The following is a 13505-nucleotide window of genomic DNA, read 5'->3' as shown; positions in this document are numbered from 1 at the left end:
AAAATGCCTCCATGGTTGATAGAATTGAAAATAGTTGAGTCCTAAAGCAGAACACTTTTACAAAACCCAAATTCCTTCTTGGGGGACATATTAGAAGCCGAAATAGTGCTTTTGCTTATGTTCAATGGAAAAAGCACATTGCAGTTTCACTGTTTGTTTTCACTTTGACATTTTAAAATCAAGAGAGAGAACTGGTCAAGAATTCATATAATATGCTTAGTAATATCCTTGAATTTCATGTCCCATAATTAGTTTTTGGACTTCAGACAAAAGCAGCTTTTATTTTTTTTACCTGTGTAATTATTTTGAATATTGCTGAAAGTAACACTTAACACAGGTAACATACCTCCTTAAATTGAATTAAATTTGTACTGTTACCTTCCAAAAGTCTTTCCCCTCCCTCTTGAAGTGATTAAACAACTTAAATAGTAAAAGAAGAATGGTTTATTCTTAGATATTCACAAGCAGCTTAATGTGAACACCTGATACAGTGGGGATTTAAGGAAACAAATTAAAGCTTAATTCCATAATGCTAAACCATAGACTCACGTTATAGGAGCAGCTGATCTTTAGGTGTGTAAAGGAAGAGGAAGGTTAATTAAAACACAGAGCCAGTTTTCAACTCCAGTTTGGATTTTCTAGAAAGCTTTAAACAGCCTCAGTTCTTGTTTCTGTTAAGCTACACTCAGTTATCTGCCAGGATTAAAGAAAAGGGAAGGCAAAAAAAACCAAACTGAAAAGCAGATTATATCAGTGTATATTCCTGTTGTCAGAATTGGTGTTTCAGACAGATTTTGGCATGTGGAGGTTGCTCATCCACTCAAAAGCCGTGTGGGGATGCTGAAACAGTCAGAGCTCAACAGACAGATCTATATCCCATATCCTCCATGGAGAAGGCAATGGTTTAATCTTAGTAGAAGCAAAACAGATTTCACAACATTGATAACAAACCGTGCATTCGTTTAGACAACAGTGACTTTAATGATTTTTTAGATTTTCTTGATTAAATTATTTGCTGTATTTAGTACTTTGCCTCTGCATTCCCTCCCTCCTTCAGTCTTTGGGAGGTTGTGCCTGGTGTCACCTGGTTACTGCTCCTTCCTGTCCCCTCAGCTGTTCATGGTTTATCCATGACTGTATCCTCGTGGCAGCTTTGGAGTGGCTTCTTTTGCTGCCAGAGTTTTCAACTGTGCGTTTCTTTTTCTCTTCTTCTAGAACGATACAATCCTTCATCCAAAACATCCAATGGTCATCAATCCAAATCGTAAGTAGCTGTTGAGAAAACATTTCACAAACAGCAGTTGTACTTTAAGAGGTTTGGAAAGTAGCTGTTAGTAGAATGTGTCAGTTCTTGCACAGACACTTCAGCATCCTCTCCTTGGCTGGCAGAAGAAGAGGATCAGCATGTGAGAGTGGGCAGGGCAGGACTTACCAAACATGTGCCTTGCAGAGCTGTCAGCTGGAAGCAGCTTGTAGGTGTCACAAATACAGGATAAGGAAAGGTTTTGGATTGGAGGAGACAGAGAACAGTGTCTGGGATCTTGTGAGATTTGTTCTGCTCAGTCTTTTAATTCTCTGACAAATGCTTCTATTAGTTATGGACACAGATGCAGCAACACAGAAAAATTTAAAAGCAACTGGAATATTTTAGATGGCTGAAGTCCACCTTTCTCCTACCTAAAAATCAATTATATGCAGTTAAAAGATTGTTTCCAAACAAATACGACCTTAAAAATAAATTGTTACTGGCTGATTGTATGTTAATGAATATAGAATCTGAAAACTTACTCTCAGGTACCATTTGTTGGGATGCAGTCACAGAATTAACTCTGGTTCTTCTGCCTCTGAGTTGGCAAGATTAAAAAAGCACATGACCTGTGGGAAAGAAATAGAACAACAAGAAACCCCCCTCAATTAATGTAGTTTTACAGCGAGTTTCCCCAAAACATGCAGTTTAAGAAGAAGGTGAGAGGAACTTTGCTGTTTCCAAGGCTGGGAAATGTGAGGACAGCTGAGAGTGAGGCAGCATTGGACACGTGCTGAGCTGGGATGCGTGGGAGGAAAGTTTAGATGATGTTTACTGTGACAGTACAGCTTTAAATGATTTTTTTTTTTTAAAAAAGCAATTATGGTCTGGTAAAAAAAGCCTCTGAAAAGGAGATAACTGCATCTTTTGGAAAAGGATAGCGGTGACAAATATTTCAGGAACATGATCCTAGAGGCTGGTGTTCCTTTCCAGATCATCAGTAGGAACAGCTCTACTGTGAAACTCAGAAGTGTCAGACTTTTCAATCCTCTCTCATTTTCTCTCTGCAGATGCGAATCGAACCAGACAGAGTAAGATGTTTTATTTTTATAATCAAATCTATTTCTCAATAATCATAAAAACCCTGTTAATATGTCTTCAGTGTGCTCATGTATTTTCAGTCTTGTGAAATAGTGTGTGTGTGTGTATGACTACCATAAGTAATTATTGCTTTGAATAATAATAATAATTAATTATGGCTTAGGACAGTTGCTCTGTTACCACAAGACAGGAAGCAGCCACTGATGTTGGCTTTCTTTATTCCATTTAAAACAGTTTTCTTGGCCATTGTGTGTAAGAAGTTGAACATACACAAGTTACCTCCTCCCACATCAGTAAATTGTATCAGATTTCCTTTCTAAATTTAACAGAATGGACTAAAGAGTCAAAGTACCTGAATCCTTATTCTTCTCTAAAGAATGACTCAACTCACCATTCTTAAACATGAAACATTCAAATAGTATCTGGTGGCTTTCACCCACGCAGCCTCTCTGGAGGATAAACAGTGGCATGTTGAAATCTAGAAGAACGCTTTGAAAGTAATTAAAGTACCTGGAAAAACTTGTCTCACTTTCTCCCTTTTACTTAGTATGTTGAAAGATGACTTAAAACTCAGCAGTAGCGAAGACAGCGATGGAGAGCAGGTATGTGCCTGAAATCAGAGTTCCAGAAAAACATTGAATTCATTCATGGTTCAGTCCTGCAGCAGGATCAGTGTCCCAGCAGCAAACTGGGCAGCTTAACAGGAGATTTGGGATTAAGGAACTAAAATCTAGTGGAATGTTTTTAGGCAAACCTCAGGTATTCCTTAACGTAATCCTGGGGAAAAATTGTTTTGTGAAAACATTCCGCTTTTATCATGGAATTCTTGTTTACTGATTTCACATGGGCTTTCTCTGAACATCAAATGGCAATAGTGTACTTTAAAACATAAATAATAACTCATTATTTAAGATAGAACCCTCATGTTCTGCCATTCCAGCTAAAGAATTCATGGTGTGAACATCTCTGTTCATTGGTACCTTGGGACTGTGTTTGGGATGATAAGGGGTGCTGTGTATGTCACTGGGCATACAGCAGCACCTTTACTTTTGTCAAAAAAATCTCCTTTTTACTCTTTTTGATATTAACTTTATGCAGCTTCTGCCAGAAATGGCCCTTAGCATGTGAAATAAAATTACCTGTATGCCTGTGCTGCCCAGCAGTAACTTCACTCCTCTGGTGTTTCTTTTCTTTGTGTTCCCAGTTCTAGTGCTTGATTTTCTGGAAAACTTGGAAATAATGCATTTAGTCAGTGAACTGCAAGTATCCTGGGCATTTTAGGATTTCAGCATTGTGAAATGCTGAATCATGTGATTCAAAAAGATGGAAACATATTACTAATTAGTAGTAGAAATGGAAATTCTCACAGCTAGTTAGAATATACAGATTTGTGGTGAAAAGCTGGAGAGAATAACTCTGGTTTTTTTTCTGTGTAAGGAAAATGCAGATAAATTTAAGCTGCTGCAAATACTGAATGAAGATGCTATATTAAAAAAATTAAAGGTGCTACATTGGTGTCTTGCAACTTAATTGTATATACTAGCCTTAAATAACTTCTAGAAGCTTCATGCTGTTCTTCTTAATTGCAGGACTGCGATAAGACCGTGCCAAGGAGCACACCTGGAAGGTAGGAATTCCTGGGGGATTGCAACACAGGAAGGAGAGGGGGGATATTCAGCCTAGTCAGCACTCTTGGCTTGAGCTCATTTCCAAAATTCATGTTTGTCCTTTGTCTTGTATTAAAGTGAAAGGTGATTAGAATTTAATCAGTGATTAAATAGTGTCTATCCTGCAAATTACACTGACCACTTTGGGAAGGGGGAAAAAAACCAAAGTTTGGTTGTTTCCATGCTGAAATGTGTTCAGTTATGTTGAATTTTCTAGTGAATGTAAATTAAGTTTTTACATTTTGTAATTTCTAATGAAAGGGTTTCTAGAATATATTTGGGGCTTGGGTAATGTTTGTTTTTCACCATTTTTTTTTTCAGTAATTCTGAACCTTCCCAACATAACAGTGAAGGAGCAGATAACTCCAGGGATGACTCGAGCAGCCACAGTGGCTCTGAAAGCAGCTCAGGATCTGACTCGGAGAGTGAAAGCAGTTCCAGTGACAGTGAAGCCAATGAACCATCCCAGAGTGCATCCCCCGAGGTAGGGTTTGACCCATGCTTGGCATTAATCCTCAGCTTTTACACAGGAAAGATTAATAAATTCTCAAACTGTTGGAAAAAATAAATAGACCAGTGTGGGTTCCTTTTCAAACTGGACTGTTCTTCTGCTGAAGGACCTGGATATGACAATTCTCTGTATAAACACACACTGGATGTTTAAATTTGAGGTGATCTTTACCACCAGTTGTCAGTTGGAAAGCAGAAGTTAATAACAGTACCTTTAAAAACTATAACAGAAAATACTGCTTGTTGATAGCAGCTGCTCCAGATGAAGGGAAAACTGAGCTGTTATTTGTACCTGTATTTCATTTGTTATTATCTCAGGTTTCTTGGTGCACCTCTTGCTTTGGAGTGCAGCATCATGCAGCTGTCCCGTGGAAGAGATGGAAGATATGCAATGAAAAATGAAATATCTTCTCTAACTCTGTTTTTTTAATTTGTTTTTAGCCAGAGCCACCGCCGACAAACAAGTGGCAACTGGATAACTGGTTGAACAAAGTTAATTCCCATAAAGTGTCACCAGCTTCTTCCGTGGACAGCAATATCCCATCCTCCCAAGGCTACAAAAAAGAGGGACGGGATCAGGGCGCAGGGAGTGGGTACACTGATCAAGGTGGATCCAAGGATTCCATTTCTTCTACACCAGGGCGAGATTCCAAACCCACCCAGAAGGGCTCGGAGAGCAGTCGGGGCAGGCAGAAATCACCTGCCCAGAGCGACAGCTCGGCACAGAGGAGGACTGTGGGGAAAAAACAGCCCAAGAAAGCAGAAAAGACATCTGTGGAAGAGCCTAGAGGAGGTCTTAAAATAGAAAGTGAAACCCCAGTAGACATGGCAACAAATATCCCTTCAAACAGGCATAAGGCGGCCACGAAAGGCTCCAGGAAACCCAATATAAAGAAAGAGCCCAAGTCTTCCCCTCGGCCTACAACAGAGAAAAAGAAATACAAGGCTTCAAGCAAATCTGCCCAGAAATCCAGGGAATTCATCGAAACAGATACCTCATCCTCTGATTCAGATGAAAATGAGAGTCTGCCTCCTTCATCACAAACACCCAAATACTCTGAGAGCAATAGGACTCCTGTTAAATCTTCCATGGAGGAGGATGACAGCTTTTTTCGGCAAAGAATGTTCTCTCCTATGGAAGAGAAAGAGCTTCTTTCACCACTCAGTGATCCTGATGAAAGGTACCCACTCATTGTGAAGATTGACCTGAGCCTCTTATCCCGAATACCAGGGAAGCCTTACAAGGATGCTGATGCACCCAAAGTGGAGAAGAAAAGCGCCCCGGAGAAGCACCCCAGGGAATCCCAGAAACAGCCCTCGGACAAAAGTTCTACAAAAGGCAAAAGGAAACACAAACAGGTGATAATTTTGTAGAGAGATTTACCTGTAACCTCAGCCCACAGTGGATTGTGTGAACACCAGTGGATTCTGGTACACCAGAACCCAGATCACACCTCAGTGTAGCGACTGAGCGATTTAGGAATGGCTTTGCTACCTGCTTGTGTAGAACACATGGATCATCCCTGTGCTCTTATGGGAGAGACTGTTGGGATTTTCTTTTGGAGGAAAGACACCCCTGCAGCAGTGTCAGTTAGCCCTGTAGCCAGAGCTCATGGAGGTGATACACAGTCTGTGTCTCTGAGCTCTGCATCCAGCCCTCTCCTGCTCCCCCTTGACCTGGCACCAGCTCCTCGTGCTCTGCAGGCCAGCACAGGCAGCTGATCCAATGGAAAATTCACCTGGGAAAAAAAAACCCCAAAAGTCAGTTTTCATCTGGATCAGCTCCCTGAACTATGGAATTGCCCTATTGCCAGGATAAGGAATGAGGCAGGACTGTACCTTGGGCATGGCAGCAGCAGAAAACATGATCTTGGTGTGCTGTTTCACTGGGAGCAGGGGATCTCTCCATAATAATGCTTAATCTTTCTCTGAAAAAGCATTTAATCTTTTCTACTATAAGTAAAGAGCAAGAGTGGCTGGGGGCAGTAAAATGGGGAGAGGAATCAGTAGAGGAATAGCACTCTTGGGAGGAGTATGTCAGAAGTAGTTGATGGTGTAATTTTAAACTGCTTTTAGAAACCTCAACACACGGACAGAGCAAACCTGGGACTGTTAGATGGACTCAGTGATCCACTCTCAATTTTTATAAACATCTGGTTTCCTTGAATTTACGACTGTGAGACCCTGGGTCAGGGATTCAAAAATCCCTGTGCTACTCTGGATTTCACTCTGATTTTGACAGGGATTTGGCAGTGGTTGTGAGACTTTGTTGACATCTGCAATCCAAGGATTCTGTGAAATCATTCAGAGAGTCATTTGAGGGGATAGATAATTTCAGTCAAACCAGTTTTCCCACTGAGCAACCAAAGTAAACTTGATCACTTGCTGAAATTAATGTCATCTGTGAGACTTGGCATTTAACTACAAACAGAGGTTTGTCCTGTGCTATTCCTAACTAAGTTTCCTGTTTTCTCTGGTAAGGAAATGAAGTCAGAAAATGAGGGTTTTTTTGTAAAAAGGGATAACTCTGACCGGTACAGTGACTAATTACTTTTTGCAAGTGTTGCTGTATAATTCTTGATGTTCCTGGGAATGCACCCATATGGAGCTTCAGTGGGTCTGAATTCACTGACTTTTCTTTTTTGGCCGGTTATACCTTTCAGTACCCATTTGGAGTTAGAGCATTAAAGATCTGTGTTCTTACATCTAAACCATAAAGCTTTGGTAAGACCAATTAATTTAGGCTTTAGCCCAGAAAACAGTGTGGTGGGTCATTGTTGGGAAGCTTCGATCGCTCTGAGGCTTCCTGGTGCCACCAGAAAGCCTCCAGGTTGGAATGCTGTGTGAGGCAAATAAAGAACTCCCCTTTTCCTTGTCCCTCCAGTTTTAGATTTGAGTGCTCCAAATACAGCTGGCACCACAGGTCTACTCGTTGTTTGCCCCTGTGTTTCCCTGCTCACAATGCTCAGGGTTGTGGCATCAGTGTCACAAAACTGAAACCTTTTGGGTTTGAATCTGGGGTGTGTTACCAAGTGATTTACTCTTGAGGCCTCATTTTCCATTTACTCGCTGTAGTGATCCCTCCAGTGCTCCATGAAGACACTTGAGAAATTCATCTTGAAGACCTTTTGACTTCAGGATTAAATTTATATAAATAATATAGTCTTCAACATCTTTGAGCTTACTTTAAAAGACTGATTAGATTTTTACCCCTTCCTGGCATTCGTAAGACGCTCTTTAGACCCCACAACATAAAATCTGTCTCCTGATCTTTGCCAAAGCCTTTGGCAGATTTTCCTGGTATTTCCTGATGATAATGTTTTTGTGCTAAAATGAACAACTTGGCTGCTACTGCTTTTATGCAGGTTGTAATTTAGTAGCCAGACTTGGTTTTTCATTTTGTTCCAGTACCAGGGTCTGGTCAAATATTTGATAAGGATTAGATGCTGTAGGACATGTTTTTGTGGTCTGTGTGTATTTTACTCTGTACACTGTGAAACGCCTGCTAAATAAGGTCTCTTAATGTGAAATATTGCCACTGTCAGAGAAGCTGTAAATGTGGATGTTCCTGGATGTATTTCTTGTTTGCTTTACTCAGAATGAGGATGAAAACAGAGCCAGTGAAAGCAAGAAAACGAAACTGGAAGAAAAAGCTCCATCAGGACACAAGACTTCCAGCAGTAGGGAGTGAGTATCTTGGCTGTTCCCAACACTGAAGGCTCAGGGTTGTCATGGAGAGGGTGGTGCATGTCTGCACCCTCTTCTCTATTCCCTACCCCAAGTGTTGCCTTAATCATTTAGTAAAATTTCATTATTTCTTACCCCTCAAACAAATTTAATTCAGAGTTTCTGGTATTAGTTAGTGGAAATTCATTTCCATACTCAAAAACATTGGCCTAAGACAATTGTGTTACTTCACGGAAGTCAGGTGATCCCTCCTGTGAAGGGTTGGTGTAGTCGGGAATATTTGCTTCCTGGTTTTCTCTAATACACAGTGGAGTTTGGTTTTGGTTTAGGAAGCAGCTCTGCAGCTGGCTTTTTGATCTTGCAAAATCTGTGCATTTAAATTAACCCAACCTGGTAATTCTTCATTTAGCAAGTTTGTAAACTGGAAATAGATTACACGACTGGCTTTGTCTTGGAAGCTGATGGCACTGAGCTTTGGATCCATGGATTTTGCCTCTATCAATTTAGCTTGGAACTTTAGCTAAAGAAAAGAGAGAGTGACCCAAAAACAAAATAATATGGAATTAGCAAATCAGCAGCACTGTTTAATATGTTATTTCTGAATTTTCCGTGCTTTTTGCAATTGATTTATTTGATTTATTTCTTGGTCAGTGTTAATTCACAGAAAAGAGTAATTTTTTTCCACTGCCTTTTAAAAAGTGCTGTTTCAGTTCAAGCAATTGAAAACTGGTGTAATTGTACCATGGAAAATATTTCTAGTGAGTAATTGCCAAATTACAAATATGTGAGAAGCTGCAGCACATCAGATGCTACAACTCTTGTTCGCCCCTCCTGAATTAAACAGTGTCTTAGTGTTTGTTAGGAAACAGATGTGGAATGAAGGCATACATTTCTAGCCTGATTTCGCTTTTTCACTTATTATTTCTGATATTTCCTTGATTGCCAGTGCAGTTCTCTGAAGGACATTTAATTAAATGAAGCTCTATGATTTTATAGGAATAATGTGTAGAAATAATAATTATGGGAAGCCAGGAATAGCCAACAGCATCCCTCAGCAGCCAAGGTAAGACTGTCCTGAAAGGCTGCACTGAGGAAGTTTTCCCATTCCCTGGGTTCCAGAGATTTATCTGGAGCATCTTTCCCTGGAGCTGTTGGCTGGCTGGTCTGCACAGACAGCCTGGCGCTGGCACTGGCTTGCAGTGCTGAAATTGTGAGTGTTTAGGGTGGTTTTTTTTTTAAAGAACTGGTGTAGGGGTGTGGTTTTATGGTTAGAACTTGTCTGGTTTTGCCTGTGTTTTCAGGTCAGAACAAATAAAATGGTGAAAACGAGTTCAATCTGGCTTTGGAGAAACTTACTCTCCAAAATTATTCTTCTTTTCTACACAGCCCATTTGCCAAGTCTTGTTTTAAAACAAGTGGTTTTTTTTAGTTTAAAAGTTAAAAATCAAAGTTTTGTGTATTTGGGGGCCAGGGAGTTGGGTTGGTTTGGGGTCTGTTTTTTAAGGAAAGAAACCCTAACCCTGAATTTGTTCCTTTTGTCCAGGTCTTCAAAGCCAAGTGCTGTTAAAGAGAAGGATTTACTGCCATCTCCTGCTGCCCCAGTCCTACAGAAAGATTCCAAGCAGGAACACGGGTCCCGGAAGAGGACGGTCAGTCAGTCATCATCCTTAAAATCCAGCAGCAACCCAGGCAAGGAAAGCAGCAGTGGCAGCAAAAGCAGCTCCTCTTCCAAGCAGAAGAAGACAGAGGGGAAGGGTTCCAGTAGTGCCAAGGAAGCCAAGGTAAAGGACTGACTCTGTACATGCCTTAAACCTCCTTCTTTGCTCTGCAGTTTGATCTAAACAATTTTTAGTACAAGATAAAATGTAGTTAATATTAGGTATGCAGTGTTCCATGTCATAGTGCTTAAGTGCCTTGGAAGTCTGTAAGTTAGAAAAGCACCTTGGGAGAGAGGTGGAATACTAATGATTATCCTGCCAAATTCTTCTTTTAATTAGTGAAATTAGTTTAGTCTTAGTCATCTCCTGGTGACTGATGCTGCCTGTGTATTAATTGGTTAATAAGAAATATCACTAGAAAGCCGTCTGCACACTAGTAAGTGGAATAATGAGGTTGCTCTTGTCTCCTCAGAGCAGATAGAGAACTTGTCCTGGTTTTGCAGGAGAGCAGGAGCTTGGTCCATGCTCAGTGCTGAGGTGGGAAGCTGCAGGTCTCATTTTATGACATTGTAAATGCTCAGAAAGACAATTTTAACTCCAGCTCAATAATTTACAGTGCTCTCTGTGATTAGGGGGGAAAACGTGACGATGAAGATGGTACAGGAAATGGTTTTTAAGAGATTTAGGTTGGGAAGATATTTAGATATGATGGAAATTAAAAATACAAATGTCCCTAAGCCAGTTGTACATTTGTGATCTGTTTATCATTTTATACTTCAGCTGTGCTTACTCATACCTTTCTCAGAGTAGTATTTACTACTGTGGTGTTTGTTTTTTTCAAGGCAAATGCATTCAGCAGAGTGTGTTGTTTGTAGAAATGAGAAATCAAAATCCTCATCATCTCTTTGTTAGAGTGGAAAAAACCCAAAATTTAGAAACAGTGACATGGGGGATTGAGGGAGGAATTTCCTGGCTCCAGGTGTGCCTAGAAAGCCTTACCTGAATCCTTCCCTCTGATGGAGAGGGTGGGAGTGAGGAGCTCCATCCCAGCCTGCTGTCTGCTCTGTGCCAGCACGAGGTGGGAGCCTCCTGGAAGCTGATTATTGATTCCCTGTGCTCAGTGGCAGCTCAGACAGCTGCAGACTGTCCTTGTTGCATAGAATGTGTGAAGTCATGGGAGGAATTTACACAACAAATGCTTCTCTTGAAGGCAGAGGAAATTTAACTGTTCTTTAAATGTATTATTTGGCATTGATTTCCCTTTCAGGAAAAGATTGTGAACAATTCCTCCAGCTGCCCTCCTGCCTCTGCTCAGGCTACGGAAAGTGCAAAGTCAAGGAGAGCAAAGCTCGTTTTTGATGATAGGTAAGAACAGAAAATTGCCTTTCCCTCTTTGTGGCTGCAGATCTCAAGCACAGCCAGTTCCTCACAGAGAAGAGTTGTCATTTTGCTTCACAAAAGATCTTACATGAAAGCTCTTTGTCGAAGAAAATACCTTGAAAGGAAAATAAAGCAAATACTTCACCATTTCGTGCAGGCTTTAAATTTCACTTGTGCCAACTCAGATCTCAGCACAAGGTTTGCTCTGAAAGCACTTCTTTAAATTCCTTCTACAGATGAAATTATGTTTGGATCAAATATAAGAGTAACTTTCTAGTTAAGAGCTGTTTAGAAATAGGAAAAAGTTGAGCACATTTGATGGTTAGAGTACACAATCAATCATTTAGGACAGAATAGTTTATGGGGATTATGTAATTATCCCAAGATAAAACAGAGCCAAGAAATTGTGATAAGATCAAACTTATTAAAAAATTAAAACCTGAAATTATATGAAAGTGTAGGAAGCCATAAGGAGAGCCCACTGCAAGGAACAGTAATTGTGACATGTTGTAACCTTGCAGTTATAATGGATCCATTTTAGGATTTCTTGGGATTAGAACTGATTGAAATAAAATTATAGTTATATAATCTTATTAATATTAACTGTTGCTTTGTAATGGCATCAATTTCCTGTAAGTGGTCTGGTAAAGATGGGATGGATGGGATAATTTATTGCAAACTTTAATCAACTTGTAGGTAATATGTTAATGTATTGAAATGAATCATTACACTTTTATGATTCCTTGTGCTCATCTAGTTGAGAAAATCATTTAGTATTGATTGTCTTAGGTGGCAAAGCAAAGTCAATTAACACCTGAATGCATCTTGATTTATTCTGTCATAATTTTATATATTTCACACCCTTAGCAATTTAAGTCCTGGAAGTGCTGGTTTAATTTGTCCTCAAATTTTGTGGGTTTTTTCCTTCCCCTGCCCTTGTTATTGGTCAAGTGTTTGGTTTGCTTGGCTATCAAATGCAGTAAGTTGAACCAGTTCATGTGTGGTAATCAACTTGCTTGGAATACTTTTTGAATTACCTGAAACCAGAGAACTAATTTGAAGCTATTTAAACAGTTTTATCATAGTGTTGCTTGAGTTAGGAACAGAAAAAAAATCTGAACTTTGGCAATACTAAGAAGCTTCAGTAATAGAAGGCCATGAAATATGGGTGGGGGTGAGTCCCTAAATCCATTTCTTCTCTTGCAGGACTTACTCAGCTGATCATTATTTGCAAGAAGCAAAGAAGCTGAAACACAATGCAGATGCTTTGGTAAGTTAATCTCCAACATCACCCAGTGTTTGCACGTTATCCTGGGGTTGGTTTGCTGCCTTTGACATTTTGCTGCCCTTCTGTACTGGAACTTTCCTGTACTTCTCTCTGCTTTTCGTCCCTAAAAGCGTCTCTCCCCTCTCTGCAGTCGGACAGGTTTGAGAAGGCCGTGTACTACCTGGATGCTGTCGTGTCCTTCATTGAGTGTGGGAATGCATTGGAGAAAAATGCTCAGGAATCCAAGTCCCCGTTCCCTATGTATTCAGAAACTGTGGAATTAATCAAGTAAGCATTGCAGAGCACACACAAAGGCACGTGGGTGGGGAGGGGGCCTGGGAATCAGAGCTGTCAGATGGACTGGGGTTTGGCCACCAGCTTTTGAGGTCTCTTGCCATTCTCCACTAAAACTGGATCACTGACCAGTTCGTTCCAGTTGCTGAGGTTTGAAGTGTTTCCATGAAGGCTGAGATGGTTTCTGCTGAGGCTCTTGAAGTCTCTACAATGAGTAACCCATGAGGAGCCAAATAATTCCAGTTACTGCCCAGTTAGTGTTTTGTTTAGAGTCCGAGAGAGGTTCCTGAAATGGTGACAGCTGAAATCAGAAATTCATAAGAGTGTCAGTGTTTTGTGATTGATAAATGAAGCTGTAATTCTTATTTTGTGGTTCACTTGATGCCTTTGTTTGCAGATACACTATGAAACTGAAGAATTACTTGGCACCAGATGCGACGGCTGCCGACAAAAGGCTGGCAGTGCTTTGGTATGTGTGTTCTGCACTTCATACAGTGCCCTGATGGATTTCACATGTTTTATCTGCATGAAGTGCTGTGTTCCACTGAGCTTTGGGGTGTTTCTGAACCAAATACATGAGGTTTTCACTTGGCTGTACATAAAGATTGTTGCTGTATATCTGATTGCCGTAAATGGGGGCAGAGGGGATGTTCATGAAGATCAGGTCTTTGAAACACGAAGGAGTAACAGCAGAG

The 13505-nt window shown here is 40.4% G+C and overlaps 1 protein-coding gene across 6 annotated transcripts in view; it reads left to right on the top strand.

Moving 5' to 3' along the window:
- The window catches only part of AFF4 (AF4/FMR2 family member 4), a 54333-nt gene that overhangs the window by 28013 nt on the left and 12815 nt on the right, over positions 1-13505 (top strand). For all 6 annotated transcript variants that reach the window (XR_003573266.1, XM_027902001.1, XM_027901985.1 and 3 more), the window contains exons 7-18: positions 1216-1264; positions 2317-2337; positions 2895-2949; positions 3937-3974; positions 4336-4498; positions 4966-5883; positions 8123-8211; positions 9755-9992; positions 11137-11234; positions 12456-12519; positions 12668-12804; positions 13208-13279. Coding sequence is in view for 5 of the 6 variants with exons in the window: in XM_027902001.1 (XP_027757802.1) it covers positions 1216-1264; positions 2317-2337; positions 2895-2949; positions 3937-3974; positions 4336-4498; positions 4966-5883; positions 8123-8211; positions 9755-9992; positions 11137-11234; positions 12456-12519; positions 12668-12804; positions 13208-13279 (1942 nt within the window). In the remaining variant the exon portion in view is untranslated. The remainder of the gene's footprint in view (positions 1-1215; positions 1265-2316; positions 2338-2894; positions 2950-3936; positions 3975-4335; positions 4499-4965; positions 5884-8122; positions 8212-9754; positions 9993-11136; positions 11235-12455; positions 12520-12667; positions 12805-13207; positions 13280-13505) is intronic.

Source organism: Empidonax traillii, unplaced genomic scaffold (assembly GCF_003031625.1).
Source record: "Empidonax traillii isolate 1590-97213 ecotype Southwest subspecies unplaced genomic scaffold, ASM303162v1 scaffold22:size5013007, whole genome shotgun sequence".
In the NCBI taxonomy this organism is placed as follows: Eukaryota; Metazoa; Chordata; class Aves; order Passeriformes; family Tyrannidae; genus Empidonax; species Empidonax traillii.
This window is presented reverse-complemented; position numbering and strand designations above follow the sequence as displayed.